This window comes from Periplaneta americana, chromosome 16 (assembly GCF_040183065.1).
Source record: "Periplaneta americana isolate PAMFEO1 chromosome 16, P.americana_PAMFEO1_priV1, whole genome shotgun sequence".
Lineage (NCBI taxonomy): Eukaryota > Metazoa > Arthropoda > Insecta > Blattodea > Blattidae > Periplaneta > Periplaneta americana.
In genome coordinates, this window is record NC_091132.1 from 4440186 (window position 1) to 4455723 (window position 15538).

At 34.3% G+C, this 15538-nt stretch overlaps 1 protein-coding gene across 3 annotated transcripts in view; it reads right to left on the reverse strand.

Annotated features, from left to right (window-relative positions):
* Positions 1-6123: 6123 nt before the first annotated feature.
* Ate1 (arginyltransferase 1) overlaps positions 6124-15538 on the reverse strand; it is a 39941-nt gene continuing 30526 nt past the window's right edge. For all 3 annotated transcript variants that reach the window (XM_069812655.1, XM_069812654.1, XM_069812656.1), the window contains exon 10: positions 6124-12693. In XM_069812655.1, the coding sequence (XP_069668756.1) occupies positions 12538-12693 (156 nt within the window). In that variant the 3' untranslated portion in view covers positions 6124-12537. The remainder of the gene's footprint in view (positions 12694-15538) is intronic.

Here is a 15538-nt window from a genome sequence, read left to right on the forward strand (position 1 = left end):
GATACATTAAGAAGATTGATTATTATTTTTTAGTTTTTAATACACATTGTATTATATATTATTATACTGACGAAGCTTCTTGTACTATTGTACCTTCAGGAAAAGAAAGAATATGAATATCATGCATTTTTTTTGTATAGATAAGTGTATAATATGACATTATTTTTCAGACTTTATCAATAATTCAAAGGAAATTTCATAATCTAGGAAAAATGTAACAAACTCAAAAGTTGAGGCCCTATACATAAAACAAATAAAATCGGTTATACAGCAAATTGAATTAATTCAAGTGTGTAGTTATGTTAAGATAAGCAGTATCATCACTTGGCCTGGATTCCTGATGAGAGAATCTGGCAACTCTGCTTATACGCTGAAAATATCCTTAACTGTTTAACAGATTTCGTGTTATATTCATTTAGAGGACCTATAGACAAATTATTTTTTAATTTAAAAAGTAATTAACATATCAAAAACCTAATACTCTAATTTTTTAACCATACTTTATGAAGCATGCAGAAAAATCGTCAGCTTGATAGCTTGAAAATTGTAGAAGTCTTTAGATTTTGAATATTTAATTTAATATTTAATCTTCCTCAACTTGGTAAGGTTGCCAAAGACAAAGAATGTTAAACAGTAACATTTAAGATGACATTAAAAATGTTTTACAAGAAATTTGTTTGCAATAACCTAAAATTCACAGTAGATAAAATTTTACGATAATGAAAATTTACAGTAAAATAAAAAAATACAGATAAAAAAATAGAATGAGAAAATTCAATTTGAATTGAAATAAAAGTGTCGTTGTAAAATCTGCAGAGAACCCTTCAAAGCTATCATAGAAATTTCCTTAATTATTGTTGTTGGGAGTCCAAATTTATGACAGAATGAGACGAAAGAAAGAAGCAACATATTCAATTTCAGAAAAATCACTTTTAAAGTACAGTATCTATTATGCTAGGCATTTAAAGAGCACAGTGGGTCATGGCTAAGAAGAGACTGTCGAATGAAGGATACACTGGAAGGAATGGTGAACGGGAAGAGAAATTTCGGGACAGAAGAAGATATCAGATGATAGACAACATTAAGATATGATTTCTCCATCAAAACTTGTTGTTCCATATAGATCTCTTGGATATGGAACAACAAGTTTTGATGGAGAAATCATTGCAATAAGTGAAAGTCTCAGGAATCTTCTATGCCACATCAATAAATTTAAGAATGCAGTTATATTGTCAGACTCCAAAGCAGCTATTCCATTAATAGTCTCTAAACACACACCTTCATCTCAAACAGCAGAAATAACTAAAATACTCTCTCAATTAATATCACTCAATAAAAGAATTGTATTCCAATGAATACCATCCCATTGTGGAATCCTGGGAAACGAGAATGCGGATGCTTTAGCAAAGAAGGGCAGCACTGCTACTTACAGACCTGTTACTAAATCTACGTATTACTCTGTGAAGAGATTTATTAAATCTACATACTTAGACTTCAACAAACAAAATTTGATAACACAATCTCAAGGGAAAAAATGGAACTCTCTGCATCATAATCCACAGTTAATTCCCGATTTACCACGAAAATCGTCTGTAGCTGCATTTAGATTGGCAACAGGCCATGATTGTTTGGCCAAGCACCTGCATAGAATTGAAACATATCAGGCCCCTAACTGCCCATTGTGCAACTCAAACCAAGAAATGGATTCGGAACACCTCAAAATCTGCGCGTCAGTGGCTAATCATGATAATATCTTTGAAAAATATTGGAGTGCAAGAGGTCAAATGACTTTATTATCAAACGCCTGGCATTAGAAAACAACAACAACAACAACAACATTAAGATATGTGAATCATATGCAGGGATTAAGAGGAAGCTGGAAATGAGGGAAGATTAGAAAATGCTGGGTTTGCAGTGAAAAACCTACCCTTGGCAGAAACCTATGAATGAATAAATGACATGAATAATTTCGAGGGAAAAATTGTTCCGGAGCCGGGTATCGAACCCGGGACCTTTGGTTTAACGTACCAACGCTCTACCACTGAGCTACTCGGGAACTCTAACCGACACCGATCCAATTTTTCCCTCTATATCCACAGACCTCAAAGTGGGCTGACAACCGTCAAGCAACCAACTTCGAGTGCACACTAACTCCGTGTGACTTAAATTATGGTTTTCTGTTAACGAACAGTAACGTGTATTATGCAAATCAAGATTTCAGGTATAACTCCCTGTAAAGTTGATTTGAATAATTTCGAGGGAAAAATTGTTCCGGAGCCGGGTATCGAACCCGGGACCTTTGGTTTAACGTACCAACGCTCTACCACTGAGCTACTCGGGAACTCTAACCGACACCGATCCAATTTTTCCTTCTATATCCACAGACCTCAAAGTGGGCTGACAACCGTCAAGCAACCAACTTCGAGTGCACACTAACTCCGTGTGACTTAAATTGTGGTTTTCTGTTAACGAACAGTAACGTGTATTATGCAAATCAAGATTTCAGGTATAACTCCCTGTAAAGTTGATTTGAATAATTTCGAGGGAAAAATTGTTCCGGAGCCGGGTATCGAACCCGGGACCTTTGGTTTAACGTACCAACGCTCTACCACTGAGCTACTCGGGAACTCTAACCGACACCGATCCAATTTTTCCCTCTATATCCACAGACCTCAAAGTGGGCTGACAACCGTCAAGCAACCAACTTCGAGTGCACACTAACTCCGTGTGACTTAAATTGTGGTTTTCTGTTAACGAACAGTAACGTGTATTATGCAAATCAAGATTTCAGGTATAAATGACAGTTCATTCAGGGTATTGTACAAGTCTATTATCAATTTAACAATGCAGAACTTGCAATTATAAATCAAACGAATGGTAGCACAGGTTTGTAACCGCTAAGATATTACCATGCTCTTAGTATGGCGTCACTGGGCATATTCACACATGGCCTAACTAGTAGTGACATTAGCATTCAGCTGTGGCTCATAGTCTTGTTACAGCAAGCATTTACAATTCTGTCATTTCTTGTTTCACCATTGATCTCACAAAGGGGCCCATGTTCTATGAGGGGAAAGATGAGCCCATACATTAAAAACCAACAAGGGGGACAAGATTTCATGTATATCAGTCTGTGACAATGGCCACAGATGGAATGCAACCTGCAGCTTATGAATTGTAAAAAAATTAGCAATGATACATTTTGTACAATATTTTCATTTTTAATGATTTAATTAACCAACTGTTAAAATCTGCTCTTAAAATCCCACAGCTTGATATAAGCGTCGTCAAAATAATGTGTTTCTATACATCTTGATTACACAACTTTTAACACTATCACTTAGGAATACAATATATGGTGATTACTTTTACGTGTTAATATGGAAATATTGAACCTAGTTGGCTAGTTTCGGCTTGGGAGCCATCTTCAGAGCTAGTGAGGTTCCTGCATCTTCCGGTGTCTTCACCCCCCGGTGGGAGTGCGTTTGTGTTGTATAGTGTGGTGTCAAATAGTGTGTGTGTTCTGAAATTCAGTTGTCTATTCTATTTTCTCCTTTATTTTCCCTCTACTTTCGTCTCTATATTCTCCTCCTTCGATACGGGCTATTCCATATGAAATCGATCAGTAAAAAACCTCGCATTTTTTTATACTCTAATTTTTTCCCTACTTATACAAGGTGCTGAGGACAGCGCATTTTAAAAAAAAATATACTATCGAAAGTCAAACGGTTTTCGTATTATTGAGCGACAAATTTAGCGTATTTTATAAAAACAAGCCTCTTTCAGCGCTCAGAACTCTGGAACCATTTACTGCAGAACACTGAACGAGAGCTCATTTTGAAGCTGACATTTGGTAGGTTATGATAAGAAGTAATCCTTATTTTTATTGTATAGAGAGAGACAGATAATCTGATTTTACTTACTTTTAGGCTTTTTGCCAATTTGTAAAAAAATATTGAGAAAAAACCTTGCATTATTAAGAGAGATTCAGCATTGTTTGCTTAGTGGCTCGGCAATAAGTTTCGAGGGTATTAAATATATTAAATAGATTATTTTCACACGCCTAGACTTGAACAGCGCAGTACCGCATGCACTGGCCAAGAGCTGAAGATAAGCGAGCGTTGTGCGTCATTTCACTCCTGTGTTTATGAAAACCTGTGATAAAGTTAGCACTGCCATGACTACTAGACGACACATCACGTGTTTATGTCTCCTGGCCTTGCTTACCTCGGCTAGCTCCCGCCTCACAGTCAGCTGGTTAGTTCACGCGCGTACTATTTATTTTCTTTATTTGATATCTTCAATACTTTCTTATCAACGGTGCACCAGTAAAAAATATGTGTTTATTTGTACTTTCAATGCGGAATCTAACTATATATTTTTAAAATATTTTTTCCTAGGCAAAGGCGTCTTAATGAGGAAAAATCTAAATTTCTCCAGTTCCATAAAAAGTAAGAAAAACTGTTTACATGTCAATATAAACTTTAATTTCTCAGCATCAAAATAAACCATGATTTTGATCATTGGGTGAAAGGGTTTCGGAGCCACAACAGTTTAAAGTTGCAAATTTTATGAAAATACGATAAATTTAAATATTTTTAATTTAAACACTATGAAGTTCTGATGCCTCAAACTTTGCACAAAGCATTGTATCACAGTTCTCTACGTACAAAAAAAGTTTTATTGTATTTAGAAATTGTAAGGTCAATTTTCTCTATATTTCGGTCGATTTGAGATGGAATAGCTCGTATAGAGATACACAAAAACACACCCACAAAATCTTCAACACACAACTGAATTTCAGAACACACACTATTTGAATAATTTCGAGGGAAAAATTGTTCCGGAGCCGGGTATCGAACCCGGGACCTTTGGTTTAACGTACCAACGCTCTACCACTGAGCTACTCGGGAACTCTAACCGACACCGATCCAATTTTTCATTCGAAATTATTCAAATCAACTTTACAGGGAGTTATACCTGAAATCTTGATTTACACACTATTTGACTCCACACTACACTCCCACCAGGGATGAAGACGCAGGAACCTCATCAGTTCTGAAGACGGCTCCCAAGCCGAAACTAGTCTACTAGTTATTTAGTTCAATATTAACACGGGAGAGTAAACATCACATACTGTATTCCTGATGTGTTTCTCTTTCTAAGTTCCCTGCTTTGCAGACTGTCTGACCCATTTCTTTACAAGTGAAGACTTTCTAAGATAGCAAAGACCTCTACTGGACAAAGACAGAAGTACAGTATTAACTATGAGAGTGGGAAAAATAAAACAATAGACTGTAAGGGTACGTACATGTTGGAGCAACGATAAACGATAAGAGAAGCGATCTAGCGACGCTTTGGTATTATCAAAGAATCAAGTGTTCATATCGGAGCGATGAGGACGCGCGAAGCGAATATTTCGATCTATCAGTAGAAGATATTCTATGCATCCACTTAGTGAAAGAAGATATATAGGAAATATCAGCTGCTACGTTCAAGGTTAATGTAACTTAAATACGTACAAAATTGAACCCGTTTCTCATCCCAAAGATAGTATAAATTCGTTGTGTTGTGATTGGTTCTTGTGATCACATAACGTATCACGAATAAATACACAACTGATCAATTTGTCAATATCTACAATAATTACTTTAATAAGCCGAAATAATAATAAATCGATTAATATTCGGACATATTAATAACCACCGGTATTTATACAGATTAATATTATCTTAATCAGAGATCATATGAGCAACAAGAGCGAAGAAAATGGAACTTTGGTTTTTCGTCGCTTTTATCGTTTATCTTCACTTTTATCGTTACTCCAATATGCACACCTCAATGACAATGCATGCTTCAATTCTCTCTGATATAGCATCGCTGCTTCATTCATCGTTTATTATCGCTCCAACGTGTACGTACCCTAATACATCTGGGACTGAAAAGTGGGTAGACCATAAAAATTTCTTCATCAAATAAAACAGAAAAAGCTTCATTCTCACAGAAGCCCTTCTTCTGACATGCATGCTATGTCAGCATAGAGGCAGAAGAAAAAATGAAGACACTTGGTTGTGATATCACGTCAGAGAGGATCAATCAGCTGTCTTTTGAATTTCTGCAGTATGCAGTGGAACAAAAATTTATTTTTCATCCATCGGCACTGTATAATAGTACAGATATTGTGAAGTGTTGCAGAAAACTGTCTCAACATATTTCAACAAGTACGTAGATTTAATATCTTTATGTTCCACTTGTCAGCTCTGAGATTTAAATATACAGCCATTAAATTGCAGTATTAAAATACTTTACCAATATTGTCCCTCTTTTGAACATCGAGACAAAGCAAAGGAAAGGTTTCTGTGAAACCAATATGGTTAACAACAAACTCTTCATTATTACATGTTTTTACATTAACATAATATTATTCTTAAAAGTGTGCAAGTTGTCAAATGACTGCATACCCTAAAAACCACAGTCATTTACCATTGGCAGTAATGACCCAGATTTACATAAAATCGAAGTCTACAATGTATTCATTACAGCAGAATCACATTTTTGTTAAAAAAAGATGCAAATATTCTAAATTCATTCAAATATTATCAGAAAGTGAAGGAAACTATTGCATGAATTAGAAATATACAGCAAAGATAAGATAACACAAGCACACATGAAGATACTAGAAATTGTGAACTTTCACACTGGTAGACACAATCTCGGAACTGGGATCTTGTCAAGCGATACAATAAGTACATGAATTTAAACATGAATTACATTTTGTGTAAGATGATCATCATGTGTTTAATCAAAGAGCTAGGGAAAAAAAATCAAACTATTTAGAGACAAAAGAGAACATTTTCTTAATCCAGCATGGGGTTCACATGTAACTATGAATACCAGCTGAAGTTTCATTACCGTCAGACCTAGGTAGCTGCACTAAGTGATTTGAAAATGTTTAAATATACCTAAGCAATTTGTGCTTAGCTATTTCGATAAGATCCATATTATGTGTGGGTGTCTTTGTAAATGAAATCTATGTAAATACTGTTTAAAAGCCTTTTGGTGGGATGAAAATACTGCTAGCTTACTCCCGAATACAATAAGAAAGATGGAAACATGCGACATTGTTACAGATAAAACTCGTCACTTATTGGGAGTAATATTTCTTCTTCTTTTTATTTTTATCTATCATGATTCTAACTGTTATGAAAAGGCATGACTGAGTTTTTAAGTTATTTCTCTAGTTAAAAACGTGAGATGCTAATATAATAAATTAAATCTACTTCATTTAATTTAAGAGTCGACTCTTGATTCAATGGAACCCTATGGAAACTGTCCATTTTCCATCATTTATATACGATTACTCAAGTAGTGCTGTATGCAATTCTGGTCTGTGCATTGGAAAATATGAGATCATAAAATATGTCTACATTAATTTATCTAATAGTCAGCTGTGTGCTATAATATTTATTTATGATACAAGTTCGTAAAGTTTCTCTTTTTGGCACAAGTGTAAAGTTTGTGAAATGAGGCGAAGACACACAACGGCCAAAAAGATAACAGATGTGAACTTCCAGCTTTGAGTTACAATACTCCATTGGTTTTTTTTTTTTGTTTGTTTTGTCAACTGTCCAAAGATAGGTCTGAACCTCACAAGTGATACCAAGAAGGCACCACTTATGAGGCAAGTAGACCAGGAGATAATGGGGTATGGTGGCCAGTTCCTTTCCACCTCCATTGCATACATTGCCGACTAGCTACATATTACACTAGTCAGACTTCAGATGCATACAAACAATTGTTCTTCCTCTGACACATACCATCGAGATGTACTGCCTGATAATAGATGTACAGTCTTAGAAAAAAGTTTTGTCGCACAGATCTTTGTAAGTTCCAGAAAGGAGGCAATGCCCATGATCAAAGGACGAGCGACCTGGTTCACAAGAGAAGGACTAAGTTAGTTGAGGTAATAAAATTAGTTTTGTGCGAGATCGTGCGTATTTGCTTGGTTTCCGCACAAAACCAATCCGTGGAAAGTCTAAAATTCCACATTCAGTATTCCCAACCTATCTTCAAAAAGGGAGAAACAACGTCTCCAGAAAATTACAGACCCATATCACTTCTACCAGTCTTCTCCAAAATCTTTGAAAAAGTAATGTATAAAAGATTATATCATCATCTAGAAAGATACAACATTTTAGTCCCAGAACAATTTGGATTTAGGAAAAATAAAGGCACAGAAAATGCAACATTTAGTTTAACTGACAAAATTCTGGAGGCAGTAAATAAAAAATTACAAGTTGGAGGGATTTTCTGTGATTTATCCAAAGCATTTGACTGTATAAATCATAAAATGCTGCTAGATAAATTAGATTATTATGGAATTAAAGGTGTTGCACACCAATGGTTTCACTCATATCTCATAGATAGGAAACAGAAAGTTGAAATCAATACAACTATGAAATCTGCATCGACATGGGGAACTATTAATAATGGAATTCCTCAAGGATCAATATTAGGTCCCCTACTTTTTCTAGTGTTTATAAATGATCTTGCCCCCCTTATAAAAGATGTAGGTCATCCCATATTATTTGCAGATGACACAAGTATAGTAATTACAGCCAATAACTCCAACACATTCCAATCTTCAACAGAGGAAATTCTCTTCAAAATATGTGACTGGTTCTCAGTCAATAAATTAGTATTAAATTGTAACAAAACTAACATAACTCAATTTAAATCCTGTCCAAATTCAACGTCGCAAATTTCTAGCGCAATAATTAACAACAGATCCCTATTAGAAACAGCAACAACCAAATTTCTTGGCTTAAAAATCGATAATGTGTTAAATTGGAAAAATCATATTAAAGAAATTACCCCCAAACTAAATTCAGCTTGTTTTGCTATTAGATCTATGCAAAAGATAGTAAATATCAATACCTTAAAAACAATATACTTTGCATACTTCCACTCGGTAATGAGTTTTGGAATAATATTCTGGGGAAATTCCACAGATAGTAACAATATATTTCTATTACAAAAAAGAGTAATTAGAATAATAGTAGGTGCGAAATCTAGGGAGTCGTGTAGGACTATTTTAAAAAAACTACAAATAATGCCCATGGCTTGTCAGTATATCTTTTCATTAATAGTCTTCCTTGTATGTAATCGTGAAAACTTTGTAACTAATTCAACAGTTCATAGCATAAATACACGTCAAAAAATGACTTTCATACTCCATCGGCAAGTCTATCGTGCTATCAAAAAGGAGTGCGTTATATGGCAGTAAAAATTTTTAATAGCCTCCCTATCGATATAAAAAATGAAACTCAAAACATAAGATTATTTATGACCAAATTAAAGAAGTACCTAATTTCTCACGCCTTCTATTCTGTAGGTGAATTCATGACATTCAATAACACTTCATGAAATTGATACTAAAACTATGTGTTGTACTAGTAGACTATATTGTAAATCTCGTCTGTATATATTTCATCTAGACTGTTACTATAAATTAAGATTTTATAATAGTATTAAGTTTTCTGACTTGTTCCATATTCTAGCTGTAAGCATGTATGAATACCATGGAATGTTAATAAATACAATACAATACAACACACATAACAATTTCCCTCTTCTTACCACTTAAGTGACATATTGATTTTACTGCTTTAGGCTTTTAACATATTATTTTTAGAGACATTCAATATAGTAATAATTATAAATTGGAAACTTACCACTGCAATTTCACCTAAATTGCACTGTTAGTTATTGTTTTTAAATATTTGCAAAAATTAAGTAAACTCTACAACTCCACTAACGTTACTGCATTCGTGATGCAAGTAACATTAAGGAAGCCGTGAAAAAATCAACAAGATTCCAGACTCATCACAGACTGGGCGAAAAAAACAGACGTATATCATGGCCTGCTGGAGTATAGTAAACACAGAAAACATTTTAAAGCAACAATGTTGAAGATAGATATTTTTGTTTTGCAAATTTGCCGTCACTGAACAGAAACCAAGATGGAGATTTCATTGTAACTAATTAGAAATTACTCTTCCAGGTATGTAATAAACGATCTTCGCACAAAATAATGTACGATACACGAGCGGTATGTTTTCTTTCAATTCTGGGAAATTAAAAAAGCTCAACTATGTTTCGCTTTTTCAAACTTTTCCTCGAACATGAAAACTTCAACATACCGCTCTTGTAACGCATATTACTATTGTTTCATTGTATTTCTGATCATGCGCACTGGATCCTTTCTGGGACTTACAAAGTATCTGTGTGGCAAAACGTTTTTCTAAGACTGTACATACCAGCCAGAACCTCAATTAGAGGATACTCCATTATGTAATAGACATTAAATAATGTCGTTTAGAAGCAGAATTTCATACTTAAATATTTATTTTACACTCCCTCTTATATTATATTGTCCATTGGTCCCTCCTATAATTCTTGTATGGCACTATCACAATCTGAACTGGCTCCAATAAACATGGGCGTGCAACAAGGCTGCCTTTTTCACCCAGCTTGTTCATAATTTATATGAATAAGAAGATCCATTGTTTCTGGTTCAATAAGAATTAATACATATGACGGCGGTAAGGTGAGCGCACTCCAGAAGAAATGCTCACAACAACAGAACAAGAAACACGGGCGCTGGAAAAAAGGCGAGTGATGATAAAAAGAGAAACCTAGATTCAGGAAGTGATAGGGAAGAAAGTAGTGAAAAGATTAAGGGTGCGAGTGTAAGTGGAAATCTAGGATGTGAAAGTGAAAGCGTGGGGGGGGGGGGGAATTAAAGACGAATAGAAGAAGAAATAAATACAAAGAAAGATAGAGGTAGAAATAAGGTAGAGTCGAACAGTAAAGAAAGGTCAGAACCTGCGACAGCTGAGGATATGGCAGAGATATTAGATATGATTAAAAAATGTGGGGATGTGATCAAAATGTGCAAGTAAAGTGAAACTGTAAAAGATCGAGAAGTATAGAGGAGAGAGGAAGTGTATAATCAGATGTGAAGAGATAAAATATAAATATTTATATGAAGTGAGAATAGTGAGAAAGGATTAGGTGTAAGTGGAATAGTGAGAAAGTGAAAGTGAGCGCAAATAGGAATGAGTGAAAATAGTGAAAAAGAGAAGTGAACAAGTGACAGCATAAAATTAGACTAACATTTGAACGTTGGAACAGTACATGAATACAAGAAAAAGATAGGAGAAAAGGTCAAAGAATAAATAGGACAAATAATTCAATATGATAATTTATAGAGAAAATGTGAAATTGAGATTTTAGTGAATAGTAGTTAGAGGAAAAAGGGGGTTTGAAAGTAGTATATAATATCAGATATATGAGGATTAATGAACAAATAGAGAATAGCAAATGAAATGTAGGAGAAATACTGAAGGAGAAATTAGACCAAGTAATAAAAAAGTAAATGGGAGTATTTGTGTAGACGTGTACAGCAAATAATGTGTTATTGTAATAATATGTTAATGGTGGCACCGGATACAGAGAAATGTGAGGCACACCATTACATGTAAAGAAGTGCTGTGACGAAAATATATCATATCAATAAGAATTCAAAGCTTAATACCTTAGTATTTGCAGATGTCCAGGTCATTATAGAAAATTATGAAGATACATTACATTGCTCTACTCATAATTTACAAACATTTCAAAACAACTTCACTTGCAAATTTCAATTGAAAAGACAAAAGTTATGTCCTTCATAGGCAAAGATCCTATACGAAATAAAATTTGTACTGATAGTAAAATAACTGAACAATTCAGCAATTTTAAATCCTTTGATACAGTATTTCGTATCAAGGTGAAAAAGATATAAATTAAAAAATAATTAATTTCAACAGAGCTATGAATGCAATAAACGAAGTCTTCAAACCAAACTTAGTAAAAAAAAAAAAATACAAGATTAAGAATTAGTAAGACATTAGCCGCACCAGATCTTTCATGTGGCATTTGTGAAGGGGATGAAAGAAGGATTACAGCAGTGAAATTGAGATTTAAGTGTTGCAGAGCATGCTACACTCGTTTGGATCACAATCACAATACAGACAGAACTGCAAGTGCAACCTATTTTGGAATAAATTCTAAATTATCGCAATGACTGGACACAACATGTTTTGGGATGCCTATCACCTTTACCAACCACGAGGGAAAAGAAGTTTTGGTAGACTTTTGAAGTGCTGGAGTGAGACCGTAACAGACAATTTGGCCTAAAATCCTGGAAGGCAGAGACTGATGATTACTGCGATGCCCCAAAAACTACCAAATCAGCCAATACAGACACTCTGCCCTTCTATCAGTCTCCTGAATCGAGAGTCGACTGTAAAATGGACTGAAAGAATTGCAACATTATTCAAGTAACTGGTAAGCAACTTAGTCCACACATGCGAGAAAAAAATAACACATTTCATACCCTAAAGTGAGGAGACTGGGAACCCAAGTATTCAAGCTCAACATACACAAGACTTTGGTGGATTGGTACTAAGGTCAGATGAACAACACTCTGCTTCAGGTCCGCACTAGAAACATCCGCCGAGCACACTTCATACCAACCAGTCTGGCGTACTGCATCACTTCCTCTGCGTCATCCACATTCCTGTCCATTCTATCCATCGCTACGTAAGTGCAGTACGACATGGCGCGCTGATGAGACAGCACCAACACCTGTGAACAAATTGGGCAATTAATATCTTCTCTCCAGGATTTCGGCCTCCAATACATTTCACTTGCAACCACTACTATGCCACGTGAACTAGAGACATTACATCCAGTCTCATAACTAGAGGGTGGATGTTGATAAAATGTCATTATTTTTCTTTTAAGGGGAGAGGATGGTATTTTTTGGTGAAAAATGAGTAAATTAAAAAAAAAATCTTTAAAATACTCTGTGATATGTGTGGAATGCACAGCATAAAATTTTGTGGGTATTTGTGCCCTTATCGGATGTTGAGTCGCCATTTTTAAACTTCCTGCGTTATGGATTTTTAAATCACTCCCCCACTTTTATTGTTGTTTCCGGTAAATTAAATTAAAAAAAAAAAAAAAAATTTTTTCTTTAAGATACCCTTTGATATGTGTGGAATGCATTGCATAATATTTTGTGGGTATTTGTGCCCTTATCGGATGTTGAGTCGTCATTTTTAAACTTCCTGCGTTATGAATTTTTAAATCACATGCCCGCTTTTATCGGTTTCCAGTAACTTCATTTTTTTGCTACATTGCCGGACAAAATGGATATAATTTCTGAACTATTATAGATACATGCATGAAATTTATAACACACATTCTTTAGACTAATAGGAAACTTTTCTCTGTAACAGAATTTTGTTAATTGATTTCATTTTAAAGATACGTCCGTTTGTTTGCAAGAAAGGAAATCAGAAAATTGTTATTAAAATTTAATTGTTTATTTTACAAACGTAGGGACTAATATCAAAATTCTGTTACAGACAGTTTGTAGAACATGCTTTGGAAATACATTGCAAAAAACTGTTTGAATCTATTTTTAAAAACGGTTTAGATATATCGGTTTTAGTACAATTCTGCATTGAGTATATTTTTTTCAAAGTTGGGCCCCCAAAGAATTTTTTTTTGTTTTTTCAAAATATTTTTATTTGGTTGAGTTTCCACAGCTATGAGCTCTCTACATATAAAAAATTAATATTTTACACCAAATAGGAAAAAAGTTTTAAAAAATACCAACCTCTCCCCTAAACGGGACACTCAACTATATTTTGGAACTTTTTTCCTATTTTGACCAATCTTTTTCAAATTTGGAGAAAAAGTTTAATATACACATGGAAAGTAACATGCAAAATCTCAGCTCATTAGATCCAATACTTTTCAAAATAAAAAAAATATTTCAATTTTTAAGCAATCATTAATTGAAATATCACTTTTAATTATCATTTTTTATTTTTTGGCTTTGTGCATTGACTGTACCTTCTCAATGAAGAGGGGAAGAATTCTGTGTATTGATTTAGTTCTATCACGTAAATTAGTGTAAAAATTTAATTTTTTATTTCTATTGAATTAAATTTAAAATTTTTTAATAATTAAAAAATCATAAATAGCTTCAAAAAGATAACATTGTAAAACTGATACACAAAATGACATTTTTTCTCTAATTTTTAAGTTGAGTGTCCCCTTAACTTTAAAATTATATCCTTTATTAATATCTCTGACTTTGTATATGATCTTTACAGTGCTTAATATCTTTTAGCTTTTGTACTGAACTATGGGTAATAAAATGGTAGCGTCACCCACGGCCGCAGCTCACTTCACTTCCAGACACTCAACACTATTTTTGGTGCCGAATCCCGGGAACGAACCAGGTACCCTTATAGTATAATATAATAATGCACTGGAAGGAATGTGAATGGGAGAAGAGTTCGGTGCAGAAGAAGATATCAGATGACAGACATTAAGATATATGGATCATATGAGGAGACAAAAGGAAGGCAGAAAATAGGAAAGATTGGAGAAAGCTGGGTTTGCAGTGAAAGATCTGCCTTTGGTCAGAACACTGAATGAATACAGTAATTCATTTTATGTTGTAACAAAACAAAATACAGTAAAACCCCGATTATCCGTCACCCTATTAACCGATTGGTGGATTATCCGACTGTCTTTCTCTAGCTTTTTTCCCTACAGAAATATATGGAGTATGCTACTGTTCATTATATTAGCAACTTAGCCTATTTTTCTAGAGAGGGCTATTACAAGACTACCCTTACACAGTATAGTCTACTGTTCAAGTTGTCGTACTGTATAACTTCTATATAAAATGTCTTCCACGAGTATTAAAAGCAATCGTGTTGTGCAAAGTAGGCTATAAAAAGCGCAAATAACTGAGTGGTTTCGGGAAACGAGAAACTGTGGCCCATCTCAGAATAAGGTATGAGATTGGAGTCACAACCATGCGCAATTTAGTAAAAATAAGGATGGTATATACAAAGTATCTAAATCTACAATATGAGACCTCCACTATTCCTATTTTCCACAGATAGTCATTACAAGAAATTTTCTTGCACCCTAAAATCCCGTTGTTAACAACCAGACTTATATCAGTCAATTTCTGATCCACTACCTAGCGTGTTCAATACAAGACCACAGAGGAAACTACGAAATTTTAAGCATTATTCACTAAATTTATGAAAATCTTTTATGGTACGGATTATCCGATTTTTTCGATTAACCACTCAGTCCACCCCCTTCGTTACTACGGATAATAGGGGTTCTACTGTATGTATCTTTTATGTTGCATTTTTTTCTTGCATTTTTTACAATTTCCGTCCCATAGGCCTTTTTTCATTTTTGAGGCCATTAAAAATCATTTTCTCCAATACTTATTGATTTTTATAGCATTTTTTAAATTTCGTTTTATTTTCCAGCAATATTACAGACAAATCATGGTTGCTGCTTTACCACTGCTTAATATTTTCCTCTGCTAAGAAAACTGACCTTAAGTGAGTGGTCATAGTATTCCAATAAGCTGATAAAGAAGGTG